The sequence below is a fragment of the Schistocerca gregaria genome, chromosome 3 (genome assembly GCF_023897955.1).
Source record: "Schistocerca gregaria isolate iqSchGreg1 chromosome 3, iqSchGreg1.2, whole genome shotgun sequence".
Classification (NCBI taxonomy): Eukaryota; Metazoa; Arthropoda; class Insecta; order Orthoptera; family Acrididae; genus Schistocerca; species Schistocerca gregaria.
In genome coordinates this window covers 941,657,725-941,679,409 of record NC_064922.1, presented here as the reverse complement: position 1 = coordinate 941,679,409, position 21,685 = coordinate 941,657,725, and the positions used below count along the sequence as shown (strand labels likewise).

Sequence of the window (21,685 nt, the reverse complement as noted above, 5' to 3'; positions counted from 1 at the left end):
AATATTTTAGGTGATCAGGTGCACCACATGATTCAAATGTTGTTCCCAACAATGATGCCATATTTCAGGACGACAGTGCACCCTTTCACACAGCCAGAACAGTACTATCGTGGTATGAGAAGCATGCAACTGAACTGCATCGTCTTCCCTGGACAGCACAGTGCGCTGACTTTTAACCTTGCCGAAACCTTTTGGGCGGTATTGGAGGGCAGACTCCGGAGCAGATTTGCGACTCCCTCGCCACTACAGGAACTAGAAGAGGTTCCGATCGAAGAATGGCATAACATTCCACTGGAGACCATTCAATCATTATATGCCATTATTTCCAAGAAGAATTGCAGCTGTATTACGAGCAAATAGCGGTCCAACCCCTTAATAAACCATTCCAAGTAAGTAGAGGTGTTCGCATTATTTTGATTATCCTCTGTATATCGAATACAAGACTGAGTTCTTCATGTTTCTTGTAGTCTTTCTCTAGAGACGATTTTATTGTTAGAAAAACAACAATATTAAATTTGATGTGAAAGTAACCATTTACTAGGAGCAGAGTTCTAATACTTCAGTTCCTCCCACCTTGAATGTGTAGTATGTTAACAAACAGCTCTGCTCATATTCTGGACTGAAACAACCATTTTTGAGTATCCTACTCGAGTTCTACAAGCTGGGCTGTCGATCAACTCACAAACACCACAGGTATCTGTTATTATAGCCTAAGGAACCTGAAAAAGCGAGCACACGTATTCATGAATTTTCACGATCTTGACCTGTCTCGCCTTCGTCCAACTGTTACTCAAGTACCCGGTAACGCGAATGTTATCGGCTGTGATTTACCCACGAACGTGAGCAAGGAATTGGCGTCCCGTTTCAGGTGACGTCAGCAGATACGAAATATCGCAGCTGATTATGTCGTAGTAATACGTACTTCAGGAACTTTTGGCACTTGCCGCCCCAGTTTGTCAGCGAACACACGAGTGATTTCCGTGTACAGGATTCTCTCACCAGGGATGGAGAAGGACGTCCAGAACGGCGAATTACAGGCGCTGCAGGTACTGTGAAACTTTCTTACCCCCTGTCTCCAACGGCTACCTACCTACACAGCACCAAAGGCACATAGCATTTGACGTTTACATTTACATGCGAGGTGTTTGACAATCCATATTACACACTTCTGGAGGTTGCAGAGGGAACCTAGTAGATAAATTTTTACGTAGGAATCCATGTCTGGAAACGTCATTCAGCGAAGCTACAGAGCGACAAAGTTATAGGTGCCAGTGCCTGTACGTAGCGCTGCACATGTATATATATATACGGGCTGATTCCGTGATGACGTCACAGAATTTCTAGGACGATGGAGAAGGATAAATGTATCAATTTGAGGTAAGTACCGGAAGCAAACGAGTCGAAACTTATAGACGAAAAACTTATTCTGCGTCTGACAGTGGAATGTACATACTGGTACTGTTGTTGCTAAGATTGTAGGATACGAAACTTTCAGAGGTGGTAGTATGGACCAAAGTAATAACAAATGTCTAGTAAACATGCGCTCTAAAAAACATAACTTAACAGGTATGAGCGCTTGATCAGTAGAGGAGATGCGTTTCACACTAGCGGAGCTGAACAAGTGCTCACAGCCCCTCGGGTACGCATTTTAGAGGCCTTGTTTACTGGACATTTTTTCTTGTCTTGGTCCACACTTCCACCTATGAAAGTTGCGTACCCTACATTCTTAGCAATAACAGCAGTGCCGGTACTGCTACTCCTCTGTCAGAGGTATCAGAATGATTTCGCTTGTACCTTTCGACTTGTTCGCTTCCGATTCAGGGATTCTTAGCTCAAATTGATACATTTATTCGTCTCTAACATCATTGAATGGAAAAACTGGTAGAAGCCGACCTCGGGGAAGATCAGTTTGGATTCCTTAGAAATGTTGGAACACGTGAGGCACTACTGACCCTACGACTTATCTTAGAAGGTAGTTTAAGGAAAGGTAAACCTACGTTTCTAGCATTAGTAGACTTAGAGAAAGCTTTTCAAAATGTGGTCTGGAATGCTCTCTTTCAAATTCTGAAGGTGGCACGGCTAAAATACAGGGAGCGAAAGGATATTTACAATTTGTACATAAACCAGATGGCAGTTATAAGAGTCGAGGGGCAAGAAAGTGGTTGGGATGGGAGTGAGACAGTGTTGTAGCCTATCTGTATACTGAGCAAGGAGTAAAAGAAATAAAAGAAGAATTTTGGAGTAGGAATTAGAATCCACGGAGAAGAAATAAAAACTTTGAGATTTTCCGATGACATAATTCGGCAAGGGACCTGGAAGAGCAATTGAACAGCATGGATAAAGTCTTGAGAGGAGGATATAAGATGAACATCAACAACGGCAAAACAAGGATAATGGAAAAAGGTGAAAACACGTGACGGTTTGAAGAAATATCAACATGATACAGGTCTATTTGTGGAGCTTGAAGACGAACTTTAGGGTCTCATTGTGCTATTTGAAACCCAAGTTGTCGGTTCCTGACTGAAGCGCCTAGAACCGCTCGTCCACACAGGCCGGTCCGGAATGTAATCAAATTAAATCGGGCGATGCTGAGGAAATTAGATTAGGAAATCAGACACTTAAAGTAGTAGATGTGTTCTACTACGTGGGGAGCAAAATAACTCATGATGGTCGAAGTAGAGTGGATATAAAAGGTAAATCCGCAATGGTAAGGAAAGCGATTCTGAAGAAGAGAAATTTGTTAACATCGAGCATATATGTAAGTGTTAGAATGTCGTTTCTGAAAGTATTTTTATGGAGTGTAGCCACGTATCGAAGTGAAACATGGACGATAAATAGTTTGGACAAGAAGAGAATAGAAGCTTACGAAATGTGGTGCTACAGAAGAATGCTGAAGATCAGATGGGTAGATAACATAAGTAATGAGGAGGTATTGAATAGAATTTGGGAGAAGAGAAATTTGTGGCCCAACTTGACTAGAAGAAGGGATCGGTTGGTAGGACATGTTCTGAGGCATCAAGGGATCACCAACTTAGTATTGGAGTGCATAGTGGATTTGGAACGTCATATGTCTGGCGTATTTGCAGTATGTCTTGCGTATTACGTTTATACCAGCATCACTATTTCGAAAAGCATCAAAAGCCGCCTCCAAGTTTTCATGAAACAATAAGCCATATTTCTTAGGTTCCGCTATTTGAAAAAAAGTGTAATCTTGCAAGAAAAGTGACAATTTGATAAAATAGCTATTAACGATGATAATAATATTTATCAGTGATAATTATCACTCTTACTGTGTTGTTTGCGCTCCCGTAACTGCACGAACACGTTTTTATTTGGCTAAAAATTTAAACTTATTTGGGTGCTTTTAAATGTTTCTACACTATATTAATACTAAGTCTAGTTATCTGCTATACAAACTATAAATAGACTTCACGTACTGTAAGAGTACAGATGCTTAGCTTAACAAAAAAATTAATTTTTTCAGAGCACAAAATAAACTTTAACCACTGCAAGCCCCGTACAACTGCGAGATACAGCCTAATACATATTCCGCGGAAACAAGCGGCATCACAAAGCTGGTAGTTTGCCAGATATATTAGTCGTATAATTTAAAAGTCTGACGAACTCGAAAAACATCAGAGATGCGATAATCTCAGACCGTACGGAATTCAACAGAATAGCAGAGAGAACACAGACAAATTAGTGGAGAATGTTGTTGTGAGAACTTAGGCCTGCAGGTGGCTCTGTACGACATTGACAGAAGTCATGGACTGGGACGTAGGACACCAGGATCTACAAAACCTAGAGCAATAATAGTGCAGTTCGTCACCTACAGGAAAAGATCTGAAATCTTCAGAGCGAAGGAGGAACTCGCGAAGTCAGGTCTGATGATGCGAGAGGATCTCGCCTCTGAAAGATTAAGCATTTTGAACAGTGTGATTTCGAGATTTGGGCTATAAAACAATAGCAGGATAATGGTGAAGATCGAAAATGGAAAAATAGATCAATTTGCATTGTAAATCGCTGTGGCCCAGCGGGTGTAGGCTCTTCGGTCCGGATCTGCGCTGCTGCTACGGTCGTAGGTTCGAATCCTGCCTCGGGCATGGATGTGTGTGATGTCCTTAGGTTAGTTAGGTTTGAATAGTTCTAAGTTGTAGGGGACTGATGACCTTAGAAGTTAAGTCCCATAGTGCTCAGAGCCATTTTGAACCTTAACTAATGCGTTAACTGTTTTGTTTTATTTCCTTACTAATTCCCGTTTGTCATTGTATCTTATGGACTACATCAACTACTGTACCAAGTCAGTCTAACTTCCATTTTTTTTAGCAATTTACTGTCATGTTTTTGTCGCTACTCATCATTAACACCATTACTAGTACACTCTGTTTTTATTCCTCTGTTTAGCAAGTTTCTTTTCAGAATGAGTTTTTCACTCTGCAGCAGAGTGTGCGCTGATATGAAACTTCCTGGCAGATTAAAACTGTGTGCCGGACGGAGACTCGAACTCCGGACCTTTGCCTTTCGCCGGCAAGTGCTCTACCATCTGTGCTACGTTCGCAGGAGAGATTTTGTGAAGTTTGGAAGGTAGGAGACGAGGTAGTGGCAGATGTAAAGCTGTGAGAACGTGGCGTGAGTCGTGCTTGGGTGGCTCAGATGGTAGAGCAGTTGCCTGTGAAAGGCAAAAGTCCCGATTTCGAGTCTCGGTCCGGCACACAGTTTTAGTCTGCCAGGAAGTTTCAAGTTTCTTTTCCTGTCACCAGCCGGCTATTTAACGACTACTGCAAAACCTGCTGGCCTTGGCCTCGAAACCTCCTCTCCCCCCTCTCTTCCCCCCCCCCCCCCCCTAGAAGCTACCTGCTGCTTTCGCTTCCAGGAACCCACGGTCATATCAGTAGGCTTCGCTTTCTTTGTTCCCTCGCCAGCGCCGACTCTAAGTTACTGAAGTACTGCAGCGGAACCCTCGAACGCTGTGAAGCTGAGCGTACTAAGTTCCACACTGTACACGCTAATGGCCAGTCTCTGACAGCTCATCACGGCGACTTCTGTCCTATTCTTCAAGACACAGACACCCACGTAATACTTATGCTGAGACCTGGCTCAAAGGGACCAATGACCGTAGCAGTCTGGCCCCTTCAATCCCACAAACCAACCAACCTGGCTCAAACCAAGTACTCCCACAAGTTTGGTAAACCTGGATGGCCACGTGACACATGTAATACACGAGGGGGTGGGTTAGGGATTTACATAAGCTCTGACTTACCACCTACTGTGTTTCACACATCCAATAATACTGAAGATAAACAAGTCAAATATATGTCCATATATGCTGGTGCTCAAACGTTAAAAACGTTAAGTTTACACTGTTCATCTTCTCCACTATTTCATACATGCACTACTGGCCATTAAAATTGCTACACCAAGAAGAAAGGCAGATGACAAACGGGTATTCATTGGACAAATATGTTATACTAGAACTGACATGTGATTATACACTCCTGGAAATGGAAAAAAGAACACATTGACACCGGTGTGTCAGACCCACCATACTTGCTCCGAACATTGCGAGATGGCTGTACAAGCAATGATCACATGCACGGCAAAGCGGACACACCAGGAACCGCGGTGTTGGCCGTCGAATGGCGCTAGCTGCGCAGCATTTGTGCACCGCCGCCGTCAGTGTCAGCCAGTTTGCCGTGGCATACGGAGCTCCATCGCAGTCTTTAACACTGGTAGCATGCCGCGACAGCGTGGACGTGAACCGTATGTGCAGTTGATGGACTTTGAGCGAGGGCGTATAGTGGGCATGCGGGAGGCCGGGTGGACGTACCGCCGAATTGCTCAACACGTGGGGCGTGAGGTCTCCACAGTACATCGATGTTGTCGCCAGTGGTCGGCGGAAGGTGCACGTGCCCGTCGACCTGGGACCGGACCGCAGCGACGCACGGATGCACGCCAAGACCGTAGGATCCTACGCAGTGCCGTAGGGGACCGCACCGCCACTTCCCAGCAAATTAGGGACACTGTTGCTCCTGGGGTATCGGCGAGCACCATTCGCAACCGTCTCCATGAAGCTGGGCTACGGTCCCGCACACCGTTAGGCCGTCTTCCGCTCACATCCCAACATCGTGCAGCCCGCCTCCAGTGGTGTCGCGACAGGCGTGAATGGAGGGACGAATGGAGACGTGTCGTCTTCAGCGATGAGAGTCGCTTCTGCCTTGGTGCCAATGATGGTCGTATGCGTGTTTGGCGCCGTGCAGGTGAGCGCCACAATCAGGACTGCATACGACCGAGGCACACAGGGCCAACACCCGGCATCATGGTGTGGGGAGCGATCTCCTACACTGGCCGTACACCTCTGGTGATCGTCGAGGGGACACTGAATAGTGCACGGTACATCCAAACCGTCATCGAACCCATCGTTCTACCATTCCTAGACCGGCAAGGGAACTTGCTGTTCCAACAGGACAATGCACGTCCGCATGTATCCCGTGCCACCCAACATGCTCTAGAAGGTGTAAGTCAACTACCCTGGCCAGCAAGATCTCCGGATCTGTCCCCCACTGAGCATGTTTGGGACTGGATGAAGCGTCGTCTCACGCGGTCTGCACGTCCAGCACGAACGCTGGTCCAACTGAGGCGCCAGGTGGAAATGGCATGGTAAGCCGTTCCACAGGACTACATCCAGCATGTCTACGATCGTCTCCATGGGAGAATAGCAGCCTGCATTGCTGCGAAAGGTGGATATACACTGTACTAGTGCCGACATTGTGCATGCTCTGTTGCCTGTGTCTATGTGCCTGTGGTTCTGTCAGTGTGATCATGTGATGTATCTGACCCCAGGAATGTGTCAATAAAGTTTCCCCTTCCTGGGACAATGAATTCACGGTGTTCTTATTTCAATTTCCAGGAGTGTATTTTCAAGCAATTTGGGTGCATAGATCCTGAGAAATTAGTACCCAGAACAACCACCTCTTGCCGTTAATAACGGCCTTGATACGCCTGGGCATTGAGTCAAACATAGCTCGGATGGTGTGTACAGGTACAGCTGCCCATGCAGCTTCAACACGACAACACAGTTCATCAAGAGTAGTGACTGGCGTATTGTGACGAGCCAGTTGCTCGGCCACCATTGACCAGACGTTTTCATTTGGTGAGACATCTGGAGAATGTGCTGGCCAGGGCAGCAGTCGAACATTTTCTGTATCCAGAAAGGCCCATACAGGACCTGCAACATGCGGTCGTGCATTATCCTGCTCAAATGTAGGGTTTAGCAGGGATCGAATGAAGGGTAGAGCCATGGGTCGTAACACATCTGAAATGTGACGTCCACTGTTCAAAGTGCCGTCAATGCGAACAAGAGACGACCGAGAGGTGTAACCAACGGTGACCGCAGCCACAGTCTCCGAGCTGATAGGCCATGCTGGTGCAAACGTCGTCGAACTGTTCGTACACATGCTTGTTGTCTTGCAAACGTCTCCATCTGTTGACTTACGGATCGAGACGTGGCTGCTCAATCCATTACAGCCATGTGGATAAGATGCCTGTCATCTCGACTGCTAGTGATACGAGGAGTTGAGATCCAGTACGGCGTTCCGTGTTACCCTCCTGAACCCACCGATTCCATAATCTGCTAACAGTCATTGGATCTCGACCGACGAGAACAGCAATGTGTCGATACGATAAACCGCAATCGCGATAGGCTAGAATCCGACCTTTATGAAAATCGGAAACGTGATGGTACGCATCTCTCCTCCTTACACGAGGCATCACAACAACGTTTCACCAGGCAACGCCGGTCAATGCTGTTTGTGTATGAGAAATCGGTTGGAAACTTTCCTCATGTCAGCACGTTGCACGTGTCGCCACCGGCGCCAGCCTTGTGTGAATGCTCTGAAAAGCTAATTATTTGCATATCGCAGCAGTTTTTTTTAATGGCCAGTACTGTATTTTCCGCGTTTGATTACGAAATTCGTAACCTAGCATCAAACCTTTTTGTCACAGGAATGTGCATTTCATCTCATTTAGGAGAACAAATAAAGCATGTATTAAGACGAATTGCACCTATAGATGGACCCACAGGGTCCGAAATGCGTAATGTATTGAGTACAGTTTTGTTGAAAGCCGCGAAATATGTATAAAATAAAAATTGTCCATATGTTCACAGAGATCAAATTCCTTAACAGTAAGTGCAAATTAGTGCCCTCTACAAACCTCGTGCAGTAGGCGTGTTTGTGTACTTCGGAACTGTTTTTTCAAGTACCGAATCGACGTACGAGCATACAATTATAGCAGGTGACACGAACATAAATTTTCTGTACAGAGTACTTTTGTAAGAGCGTGCAAAAATGTAACAGGACGTAAGAGTCTGAGGCAGGCGAAGCCATCTAAAGGAGATATGGAAGTAAATTCGTGTACCACTTCGCCTAGAATTATTGTTTTCCAGCTCATTTACAACTAACATGTGTACAAGTTTACGTCTACTGTGCTGTTTATTTACATGTACATTCTTTATTTCCTGCAAGGAAACAAGGAGGACAAGACTGAATACTATGAAGGTTTTCTTTACTTTGAGGTTGTGGTCTTCAGCCCTGTGACTGGTTTGATGCAGCTCTCCATGCTATCCTATCCTGTGCAGTATTTACTGCAACCTACATCCTTCTGAATCTGCTTAGTGTACTCATCTCTGGGTCTACCTCTACGATTTTTACCCTCCACGCTGCCCTCCAATGCTAAGTTGGTGATCCCTTGATGCCTCAGAACATGTCCTACTAACCGGTCCCTTCTTTTTGTCTAGTTGTCCCACAAACTCCTCTTCTCCCCAATTCTGTTTAATACCTCATGATTAGTTATGTGATCTACCCATCTAATCTTCAGCATTCTTTTGTAGCACCACATTTCGAAAGCTACTATTCTCTTCTAGTCCAAACTATTTATCGTCCACGTTTCATTTCCGTACATGGCTACACTCCATACAAAAACTTCCAGAAAAGACTTCCTGACTCTTAAATCTATACTCGACGGTAAGAAATTTCTCTTCTTAAGAAACGTTTTCTTTGCCATTGCCAGTCTACATTTTATATCTTCTCTACTTCGACAATCATCAGTTATTTTGCTCCCTAAATAGCAAAATTCTTTTACTACTTTAAGTGTCTCATTTCCTAATCTAATTCCCTCAGCATCACCTGACTTAATTCGACTACATTCCATTATCCTCGTTTTGCTTCTGTTGATGTTCATCTTATATCCTCCTTTCAAGAAACTGTCTATTCCGTTCAACTGATCTTCCAAGTCCCTTGGTGTCTCTGATAGAATTACAATGTCATTGACGAACCTCGAAGTTTTTATTTCTTCTCCATGGATTTTAATACCTACTCCGAATTTTTCTTTTGTTTCCTTTACTGCTTGCTCAATATACAGATTGAATAACATCGGAGAGGGGCTATAATCCTGTCTCCCTCCCTTCCCAACCACTGCTTCCCTTTCACGCCCCTCGACTCATATAACTGCCATCTGGTTTCTGTAGAAATTGTAAATATCCTTTCGCTCCCCGCATTTTACCCTTACGACTTTTAGAATTTGAAAGAGAATATTCCAGTCAACATTGTCAAAAGCTTTCTCTAAGACTACAAATGCTAGAAACGTAGGTTTGCCATTCCTTAATCTTTCTTCTAAGATAAGTCGCAAGGTGAGTATTGCCTCACGTGTTCCAATATTTCTACGGAATCCAAGCTGATCTTCCCCGGGTCGGTTTCTACCAGTTTTTCCATTCGTCTGTAAAGAATTCGTGTTAGTATTCAGCCGGCCGCGGTGGTCTAGCGATTCTAGGCGCTCAGTACGGAGCAAGGATGTGTGTGATGTCCTTAGGTTAGTTAGGTTTAAGTAGCTCTAAGTTCTAGGGGACTGATGACCATAGATGTTAAGTCCCATAGTGCTCAGGGCCATTTTTTGTTAGTATTCACTTCTTTACTTTACTTGTCCATAAAATGGCTCTGTTGTATAGTATTCACATTGTTCCATGACAGAACGTGCTATGAATCAACGACAGACCCATTCGTTACTCAGTGCTAGTCAGATGCGTGCAGTACAGTACGATGGAGCAGTACCGGTACAGTTTCCCAGAACTCACTTCAGGAGTGATAATTGTGTAAAGTATGCAGGAGAGCTTCTGTGAAGTTTGGAAGGTAGGAAACGAGGTACTGGCGGAAGTAAAGCTGTGAGAACGGGGCGTGAGTCGTGCTTGGGTAGCTCAGACGGTAGACCACTTGCCCGCGAAAGGCAAAAGTCTCGAGTTCGAGTCTCGGTCCGGCACACAGTTTTAATCTGCCAGGAAGTTTCATATCAGAGCACATTCCGCTGCAGAGTGAAAATCTCATTCTGGATGCACCTTGTGTATTGGCAACTACGTTGCAACGCTCTCGCTGCTGAAAGGCATCATCCGTCACGACGAGTGTTTATATCTCTACATCGACAAATGCGATAGAGTGGTTCACCGGAAAGAAGGAGCGAAGTACCAGGCAACGTGAGGGCCACTCATACTCCCGATTTTGAAGAGGAGGTCCTCGAAAGTGAAGCAGTGCCTCCTTCCTCCCCTCCCCCCTACAACGGCTCGTCGTAATGCATGAGAAATGAGTGCTGCACATACTAGCACGTGGCGAGTACTCCACGAACAAACATTACACGCATATCACCCACAACGCGTCCATGTAATGCTTGTGACTTACGTTGCACTAGGGGCCTCATTGTGTCGGTTGTTGCGCCAACAGGTTTCCTCCAAATCTCGCTCTTTACTGACGAGGCCCCATCTGATCGTGATGATGTTTCGAACAGCAGGAATGGATATGTGTGGGATGAGGAAGACCGCCACACTGTAGCTGAGTCACACTATCAAGAACGTTTTGCTATCAATTTCTGGGCTAGCATTGTAGGCGGCAATCTCATTGGCCCGTATCTTCTACCTCGCCGTTGAATTGCCACCTGCAGTTGAGGTTCATGCAAAGAATTCTAGCTAAGTTGTTGGAGAATGTACCCTTGGCTGTTCGTGAGAGGCTGTGGGTACAACATAACAGTACACTGTCTCAATTCAGTGTGGATATCCGCAACCATCTCATATGAAAGTGCTGTATTTTCTGCTAGCTGGATTGGAAGAGGGGGGTGTCCTATACCATGGCGTGCGAGGTCACCTGACCTAAATCCCCCTTGATTATTTCCTATGTGGATATCTACAGTCACTTGTGTATGATACCTCAGTGTATATGGAGATGGAATTAGTGTCTAGCATTGTAGCTATCTGCGATGTGATTCTAAACGTTGTTGTTGTTGTGGTCTTCAGTCGTGAGACTGCTTTGATGCAGCTCTCCATGCTACTCTATCCTGTGCAAGCTTCTTCATCTTCCAGTACCTACTGCAACCTACGTCCTTCTGTATCTGTTAAGTGTATTCATCTCTTGGTCTCCCTCTACGAGTTTTACCCTCCACGCAGCCTTCCAATACTAAATTGGTGATCCCCCGATGTCTCAGAACATGTCCTACCAACCGATCCCTTCTTCTTGTCAAGTTGTGCCAGAAGCTCCTCTTCTTCCCAATTCTATTCAGTACCTCCTCATTAGTTATGTGATCTACCCATCTAATCTTCAGCATTCTTCTGTAGCACCACATTTCGAAAGCTTCTATTCTCTTCTAGTCCAAAATATTTTTCGTCCATGTTTCACTTCCATACATGGCTACACTCCATACAAATACTTTCAGAAAAAACTTCCTGACACTTAAATCTATACTCGAAGTTAACAAATTTCTCTTCTTCAGAAACGCTTTCCTTGCCATTGCCAGTCTACATTTTATATCCTCTCTACTTCAACCATCATCAGTTAATTTGCTCCGCAAATAGCAAAACTTCTTTACTACTTTAAGTGTCTCATTTCCTAATCTAATTCCCTCAGCATCACCCGACTTAATTTGACTACATTCAATTATCCTCGTTTTGCTTTTGTTGATGTTCATCTTATATCCTCCTTTCAAGACACTGTCCATTGCGTTCAACTGCTCTTCCAAGTCCTTTGCTGTCTCGGACAGAATTACAATGTCATCGGCGAACCTCAAAGTTTTTATTTCTCCTTCATGAATTTTATTACGTACTCCAAATTTTTGTTTTGTTTCCTTTACTGCTTGCTCAATATACAGATTGAATAACATTGGGGAGAGGCTACAACCCTGTCTCACTCCCTTCCCAAGCAGTGCTTCCCTTTCATACGCGTCGATTCTTATAACTGCCATCTGCTTTCTGTCCAAATTGTAAATAGCGTTTCGCCCCCTGCTGACGTCCAAACTTACCAGTTTAGATTCACAGTCAGTTAATTATTGAAAGATTATATATAAGTAACATTTTTATTGGCAGGTTAGTCACGTAATTATTGCGAGGTTACGGGATAATAAACTGTTGGGAGGTTACACTGAATGTGAATGTTATACATAATGAGATTTTCACTCTGCAGCGGAGTGTGCGCTGATATGAAACTTCGTGATAGATTAAAACTGTGTGCCTGACCGAGACTCGAACGCGGGACCTTTGTCTTTCGCGGGCAAGTGCTCTACCATCTCATACACAAACAGCAGTTGACCGGCGGTGCCTTGTGAAACGTTGCTGTAGTGCCTCGTGTAAGGAGGAGAAATGCGTACCATCACGTTTCCGACTTTGATGAAGGTCGAATTGTAGCCTATCGCGATTGCGGTTTATCGTATCGCGACATTGCTCCTAACGTTGGTCGAGATCCAATGACTGTTAGCAGAAAATGGAATCGGTGGGTTCAGGAGGGTAATACAGAAAGCCGTGCTGGATCCCAACGCCCTCGTATCACTAGCAGTCGAGATGACAGGCATCTTATCCGCATGGCTGTAACGGATCGTGCAGCCACGTCTCGATCCCTGAGTCAACAGATGGGGACGTTTTTCAAGACGACAACCATCTGCACGAACAGTTCGACGTCGTTTGCAGCAGCACGGACTATCGGTTCGGAGACCATGGCTGCGGTTACCGTTGACGCTGCATCACAGACAGGAGTGCCTGCGATGGTGTACTCGACGACGAACCTGGGTGCACGAATGGCAAAACGTCATTTTTTCGGATGAATCCAGGTTCTGTTTGCAGCATCACGATGGTCGCATCCGTGTTTGGCGACATCGCGGTGAACGCACATTGGAAGCGTGTATTCGTCATCGCCATACTGGCGAATCACCTGGTGTGATGGTATGGGGTGCCATCGGTTACACGTCTCCGTCATCTCTTGTTCGCATTGACGGCACTTTGAACAGTGGACGTTACATTTCAGATGTGTTACGACCCGTGGCTCTAGACTTCATTCGATCCCTGCCAAACACTACATTTCAGCAGGATAATGCACGACCGCATGTTGCATGTCCTGTACGGCCTTTCTGGATACAGAAAATGTTCGACTGCTGCCCTGGTCAGCACATTCTCCAGATGTCTCACCAAATGAAAACGTCTGGTCAATGGTGGCCGAGCAACTGGCTCGTCACAATACGCCAGTCACTACTCTTGATGGACTGTGGTATCGTGTTGAAGCTGCAACTGTACACGCCATCCGAGCTCTGTTTGACTCAATGCCCAGGCGTACCAAGCCCGAGGTGGTTGTTCTGGGTACTGATTTCTCCGGATCTGTGCACCCAAACTGCATGAAAATGTAATGAGATATCAGTTCTAGTATAATATATTTCTCCAATGAATACCCGTTTATCATCTGCGTTTCTTCTTGGTGTGGCAATTTTAATGGCCAGTAGTGTACTTATGTCACGAAAATAAACAAGTTAGTATCTGTTACTATAAAGTAAATTAATTGGTCAGAGTCGACTTGTTGTATCCCATTCTTCAGCTTAGACCATTGTATCTACTTGGAGTAATTTTAAAAAATTTGAAAATAACGCCACATGAAATTCTGTCCCTAACTCCAGTTTAGATCGCTGTCAGTCAGTTGCTGTCCAGTTTCTGCTCTCACTGACAAGCAGAACACGTGCCGTTTTATGTGCCTCTGTGAGCACTGCCCTTTTGCGAGGTACCAGACCCAGTGTCCATTGCATGCTGTTCCGTTCACAATGCTCCATCGCTGACTGGTTGTGACGTACCTGCATTCACCGACAGCAGCATTTGATATTGGAATTCAAGCCCGTTGTCACTGACACTCTTCCTCGGGTGCCTGTCGGTTAGGATCTTTCTGCCACCATTGTTCCTACCTCGTGTTACATGTCTGCCAATAGTACACCATTTCTTGGAGACAGGTAGGATAGTCGCCGTAGATACGTAAACAAATCGGGCAATTTATTCATTGTGTGATCACGTGCACGTCCGAACACAGCCGCTTTTTCCTTTCAGTGTGTCAGTTACCGATGTCGCCCCATTGTCTGCCCAGGCAGCCGACTGTAACACATACACACCACTTTACTGCCGTGGCTTATGGCAGCAGTGGAAAGTCGCGTAACCTCCCGGTAACAGCTCTACACCGTCCACTGTGCAAGAGTGAGTCGAAAACGAGACGGTGCATCCTGCTCGCTAAGGCGCCAATGCTTAGGTGCGTATTGGTGCCATTGTTGTACAACGGATGTTTACATAAGAGGGCACGATGTCCCTTGGTATTTCTGCAGTTTTCTTTCGCGGGCAAGAGACACAGAGACGTCTTTTTCCATAATAAACGTCTGTTTAATCGTGTACAGCGCACTGCCAACTATCTCCACCTCAAAGAAGAGAAATCGCCAGCGCATTTAACGCGAATAGTGTAAGACTGATTCGAGGATCATTCCATGAACGTTGCTTGCGTGGCTTCTAAGGACGTCTGACCCTGGTCTTAATCCTATTCGTCGCGCCATTGCGTAAGGTTTGCTCGCTTCGGTCTCAGTTCTGGCCAATCAAAGAGAGTTGTGGGTGGTGGATGTGTGGTGATGAATCAAGATGGCTGCTCTACGCCTTCTTTGTCTCTTGGAATCTGTGTGTCGATAAGTCACCACCGCCATCATTAGGAACAGGAGTCTTACGTGCAACTAGGCAGGTACCAAATATTGTGTTTCTTATTTGTTTCTCTTTTTAAGCGTAGTCAAAATGTTCTCATCAAAACACTTTTTGGATAGTAGTGTCGAATCGGTGGAAAATATTAAATAACCTTTCTGAAAAGGATATTTGGTTTTGAGAACACTATTCAACGATTCTACTTTTAGAACACTTTCAATATGAAATTCTTCCAGTTTCTCGCAGATTAATATATGAGGTTCAACGTTAATTGTATAAGCTTTATATGTAATTTATCTACATATGAAATACTGAATATCCGTTTCCAAAAACTTTCTCCTCGTCTAACGTGTCCTTAAGATATCTTATTCGACGACTGAGAAATACTGACTGTTGAGTTGCCCTGTACTGACTTGTGAACCGTGTGGTGAAACAAAACTTTTATCTCGGTTGCAATAATGGAAGTGAATCTAATTAAATCCCAAAAGAAAATGCTGAATTTTAAATAACGAAAGTGAATCTAATGAAATCCCAAAAGAAACTAATTCTGTACTCAGTGAATACTATGGAACTGTAACTAATACTGAAGTACGTTATGAAAGTTACGTAACATGAAGTGCAATGTCTGACTTGAAATAACCGCAAAATAAAATACTGCTCAGCTCGGAAGATAATATCTGTTTAAGATTACCTTCTCTGTTCACTGTAAGTTAAATTGCTTACTTAGCACATCACCTGAAAATTCTGGTTACGTACCGTTTGCTCACAACAATGCAAAGTGAGATCTACCCTGAACGAAAAGTAGCTTACCTTTTGCTCAACACGCTATTTTGTGTCTGGTGTACTGATGTTCCCGAAAGCCAACTGAAATCAGTAAATGGAGCAGCTAAAGAAAAGTAAGGTACTCAGCATTAAATTTTTCCGTGCGGGTCGGAATCAATCTACAGCTGCGTGTGGCGTAAGGTGCAATGCACACACCACGTAATATTTAAAAATTTACTAGGAACACTGGAGGATGGATTTACTTAAACGAAAATCTTTCTTGAAAAATTAAACTCTGATTATTGTTAACAAAGAGTGTACAACATACGTGACTATAATAATTACGAAATTCCTTTATTAAAAAATTACTGACATTTAAACCAATTGTGTAATTTGTGAGGTAATGAAAGCAAAGAGATCAAATCAACAGTTATCATGAATATCATTAGTTATTTAAGGGACGAAGATTTCCTTCAATTAGCAGTTCTGACAAACATTTATTTCTTGGCGTGCATTGGTTATCTTGAAATATTCCTCCAAAAATCTTCTTCAACCATATACTCGAGAAAATATCTTTACAAATGAGTTTTCACCTTCGTAATTAAGTCATCATCATCATCATTTAAGACTGATTATGCCTTTCAGCGTTCAGTCTGGAACATAGCCCCCTTATAAAATTCCTCCATGTTCCCCTATTCAGTGCTAACATTGGTGCCTCTTCTGATGTTAAACCTATTACTCCAACATCATTCTTAACCGAATCCAGGTACCTTCTCCGTGGTCTGCCCCGACTCCTCCTACCCTCTACTGCTGAACCCATGAGTCTCTTGGGTAACCTTGCTTCTCCCATGCGTGCAACATGACCCCACCATCTAAGCCTGTTCGCCCTGACTGCTACATCTATAGAGTTCATTCCCAGTTTGTCTTTGATTTCCTCATTGTGGACACCCTCCTGCCATTGTTCCCATCTCTTAGTACCTGCAATCATCCTAGCTACTTTCATATCCGTAACCTCAACCTTGTTGACAAGGTAACCTGAATCCACACAGCTTTCGCTCCCATACAACAAAGTTGGTCGAAAGATTGAACGATGCACAGATAACTTAGTCTTGGTACTGACTTCCTTCGTGCAGAAGAGAGTAGATCGTAGCTGAGCGCTCACTGCATTGGCTTTGCTACATCTTACTTCCAGTTCTTTCACTATGTTGCCATCCTGTGAGAATATGCATCCTAAGTACTTGAAACCGTCCACCTGTTCTAACTTTGTTCCTCCTATTTGGCACTCAATCCGTTTATATTTCTTTCCCACTGACATTACTTTCGTTTTGGAGGTGCTAATCTTCATACCATAGTCCTTACATTTCTGATCTAGCTCTGAAATATCACTTTGCGAACTTTCAATTGAATCTGCCATCACAACTAAGTCATCTGCATATGCAAGACCGCTTATTTTGTGTTCACATATCCACCCAGAAAATCTATTGTTTTCAACATATGATCCATAAATAATATGAACAACAGTGGAGACAGGTTGCAGCCTTGTCTTACCCCTGAAACTACTCTGAACCATGAACTCAATTTACCGTCAACTCTAACTGCTGCCTGACTATCCATGTAAAGACCTTTAATTGCTTGCAAAAGTTTGCCTCCTATTCCATAATCTCGTAGAACAGACAATAACTTCCTCCTAGGAACCCGGTCATATGCCTTTTCTAGATCTATAAAGCATAGATACAATTCCCTGTTCCACTAATAACACTTCTCCATTATTTGTCGTAAGCTAAAGATCTGGTCCTGACAACCTCTAAGAGGCCTAAACCCACACTGATTTTCATCCAATTGGTCCTCAACTAATACTCGCACTTTCCTTTCAACAATACCTGAGAAGATTTTACCCACAACGCTGATTAAAGAGATACCTCTGTAGTTGTTACAATCTTTTCTTTTTCGAAGTTTAAAGATTGGCGTGATTACTGCTTTTGTCCAGTCTGATGGCACCTGTACCGACTTCCAGGCCATTTCAATTATCCTGTGTAGCCATTTAAGACCTGTCATTTCACTGTATTTGATGAGTTCTGACTTAATTTCGTCCACCCCACCTGCTTTATTGCACTGCAATCTATTGACCATTTTCTCCACTTCCTCATATGTAATCGTATTTCCATCATCATTCCTATCCCATTCTACCTCGAAATCTGAGATATTACTGATCGTATTTTCACCTACATTGAGCAACTCTTCAAAATATTCCCTCCATCTGCCCAAGGCATCCACAGGATTCACCAGCAGTTTTCCTGACCTGTCCAAAATACTTGTCATTTCCTTCTTACCTCCCTTTCGAAGACTGCTAATTACACTCCAGAATGGTTTTCCAGCAGCTTGACCCATAGTCCCCAACCTGTTTCCAAAGTCTTCCCAAGGTTTCTTCTTGGATGCTGCAATTATCTGTTTGGCTTTGTTTCTTTCTTCAACATAACTTTCTCTGTCTACCTGAGTTCTAGTATGTAGCCATTTTTGATACGCCTTCTTTTTCTTTTTACAGGCTTCCTTGACTGTGTCATTCCAGCAAGCTGTTTGCTTCATCCTACTTTTACACACTACTGTTCCAAGACATTCTTTAGCCCCTTCTAGTACTGTGTCCCTGTACCTTGTCCATTCCTTTTGCAATGAATGTAATTGTCTACATTCAACTAACTGGTACCTTTCTGAGATCGATGTCATGTACTTGTGCCTGATTTCCTTATCCTGAAGTTTCTCCACTCTTATCCTCCTACATATGGACCTGACCTCCTGCACTTTCGGTCTCACAATCCCAATTTCACTGTAGATTAAATAATGATCAGTCTCATCAAAGAATCCCCTGAATACACGTGTGTCCCTCACAGCCTTCCTGAATTCCTGATCTGTTATTATATAGTCAATGACAGATCTGGTTCGCCTGCTTTCCCAAGTATACCGGTGAATGTTCTTATGTTTAAAAAAGGAGTTTGTGATTACTAAGCCCATACTGGCACAGAAATCCAGGAGTTGTTTCCCGTTCCTGTTGGCCTCCATATCCTCTCCAAATTTACCCATAACCTCTCATACCATTCTGTTCGATTTCCAATCCTGGCATTAAAATCACCCATGAGCAGAACACTGTCCTTGTCCTTTACTCTAACAACTACATCACTGAGTGCATCTTAAAAACTATCCATTTTATCTTGATCTGTCCCTTCACAATGCGAACATACTGATATAATCCGAAATTTCTTGCTAGACACTGTCAAATCTACCCACGTCAGTCGTTCGTTTACATACCTTATTGCAACTACGCTGGGTTCCATTTCTTTCCTGATGTAAAGCCCTACAACCCATTGTGCTATTCCTGCTTTGACTCCTGACAGGTAGACCTTGTATTCTCCCACTTCCTCTTCTTTCTCACCCCTTACCCGAATGTCACTAACAGCTAAAACGTCCAGCCCCATCTTACTTGCAGCCTCTGCCAGCTCTACCTATTCCCACAGTAGCCCCCATTGATATTAATAGCTCCCCATCTCATTACCATTCGTTTGCCAAGTCGTATCTGAGGAGTCCCTGGTTTGTCAGTTAGAGGTGGGACTCCGTCACCTCCAAAGGTCCGAGGCATTTTGCTCTGATTGTTGCCAGCATCATATTTAAACTATCGGGGAAGCAGGTTGCTGGCCTTACTTGCCCCAAGTCCCATTGGATTTTACCCCTAGCGGTTGAGGGACTAACCGGTGGATTTGGTAGTCTTTGCCGTATGAGCACCAAGGTGACCACGACTCAGAATATGTCCGAGATGCCCAGCCTTCTTCCAAAGTAGCTGGTAACCCGACTGTCAGGACCACTTACTTGGCCACTCATACGTTGCCCGTGGTTCATGAACTAGGACACGACTACAGGAACCCACACCATGAACCACTCGTAATTAAATATCCCAAATAATTTCACCAAGACTCACAAATATCAGATCTGCTCCTCTAAAACACAACTGCTCGCTACAATGCCTCTAATAAGAATGCTCTAGCGCTGCACAATTGAGTGGCGATCAAGTGCACCATAGATTACATTAAACACCTGAGTCAAGGATTTTATCTACTACTCGTGCAGCGCGCTCATGCTTCTTTGCCCCAGTACAGTAAAGATGAAATATTTACAATGTCAGAAACATATGAAAACCTTACAACTGTACGTATCTTTTTAGAGAACGTTGGCAGGATGTTGTGTATGGAACGCCGTGTATGAGTATGTGTGTGGCAGGCAACAAATTTGAGAATGTTTATTCACCTAAGAATGATCTGACCTAGCTGCAGTGTAATAATTAAAAGGAAACGATTTTGGTTGACAATTATGGATGCCACATCTGCAGCGTATTTACGTGCTCGAAAGGTTTGTGATGTTAGGTGCAGATTTGTGACGTCAGGAGCTTAATTACCGTAATAACGATAGGGAAAGTGTCTTGCGATCTGCTAGTTTTAGAGATGCTAGAGCTCTCGTGTTGCAGCCTATCATTTCATCACCTCCCCCCCCCCCCACCCTCCCCCCACCTGAACTCCCTCAAATACACTCACGGCCCTTCTGTCGTCAACTGCACTTGGTTGTGGGAGAGATGGAGTCTGACTACCTCGATGTACAACGTAACATAATGTGTAGTTGTAGATGACAAACTTATTTACACTACTCTAGAGGAAATTTCCAAATCGTTAATCCAAATCGTCACGCAGAACTAAAAAATAGTGGGAATTGGGCCGCTGACATGATAGAAAATCCAAAGAGATTCTGGCCGTATGTGATGTTTTTTAGCGGCAAGGAACAATCAATGCCTTCTCTGCACGATAGCAATGGAGGGACTATCGAAGACAGTGCTGCCAAAACAGAGTTACTAAACACAGCCTTCCGAAATGCCTTCACAAAAGAAGACGAAGTAAGTATTTCAGAATTCGAATCGAGAATAGCTGCTAACATGAGTGAAGTAGAAGTAAATATCCTCGGAGTAGTGAAGCAACTGAAATCACTTAATAAAAGCAAGTCTTCTGTTCCAGACTGTACACCAATTAGGTTCCTTTCCGAGTATGCTGATGCATTAGCTCCATACTTAACAATCATATACAACGGTTCGATCGAAGAAAGATCCGTAGCCAAAGACAGGAAAGTTGCACAGGTCACACCAATATTCAAGAAAGGTATTAGAAGTAATCCACTAAATTACAGGTCCATATCGTTAACGTCGATATGCAGCAGGATTTTAGAACATATATTGTGTCCAACATTATGAATTACCTCGAAGGAAACGGTCTATTGACACACAGTCAACATGGGTTTAGAAAACATCGTTCCTGTGAAACACAACTAGCTCTTTATTAACATGAAGTGCTGAGTGCTATTGATCGATCCCGTATTCCTGGTTTTCCGGAAGGCTTTTGACACTGTACCACACAAGCGGCTCGCAGTGAAATTGCGTGCTTATGGAATATTGTCTCAGTTATGTGACTGGATTTGCGATTTCCTGTCAGAGAGGTCACAGTTCGTAGTAATTGGCGGGAAGTCATCGAGTAAAACAGAAGTGATTTCAGGCGTTCCTTAAGGTAGTGTTATAGGCCCTTTGCTGTTCCTTATCTGTATAAACGATTTGGGAGACAATCTGAGCAGCCGCCTTCGGTTGTTTGCAGATGACGCTGTCGTTTATCGATTAATAAAGTCATTAGAAGATCAAATCAAACTGCAAAACGATTTAGAAAAATATCTGAATGGTGCGAAAAGTGGCAGTTGACCCTAAATAACGAAAAGTGTGAGGTCATACACATGAGTGCTAAAAGGAACTCGTTAAACTTCGGTTACACAATAAATCAGTCTAATCTAAATGCCTCGGTATTACAATTATGAACAACTTAAATTGGAAAGAACACAGAAACT

General features: G+C 43.8%; 1 protein-coding gene across 1 annotated transcript in view; it reads left to right on the top strand.

Moving 5' to 3' along the window:
• The first annotated feature begins 977 nt into the window (after positions 1-977).
• Positions 978-21,685, top strand: part of LOC126355857 (solute carrier family 22 member 7-like) — a 114,881-nt gene continuing 94,173 nt past the window's right edge. Inside the window, exon 1 of the mRNA XM_050006345.1 lies at positions 978-1,046. Coding sequence (XP_049862302.1) covers positions 1,005-1,046 — 42 coding nt within the window. The 5' untranslated portion in view covers positions 978-1,004. The remainder of the gene's footprint in view (positions 1,047-21,685) is intronic.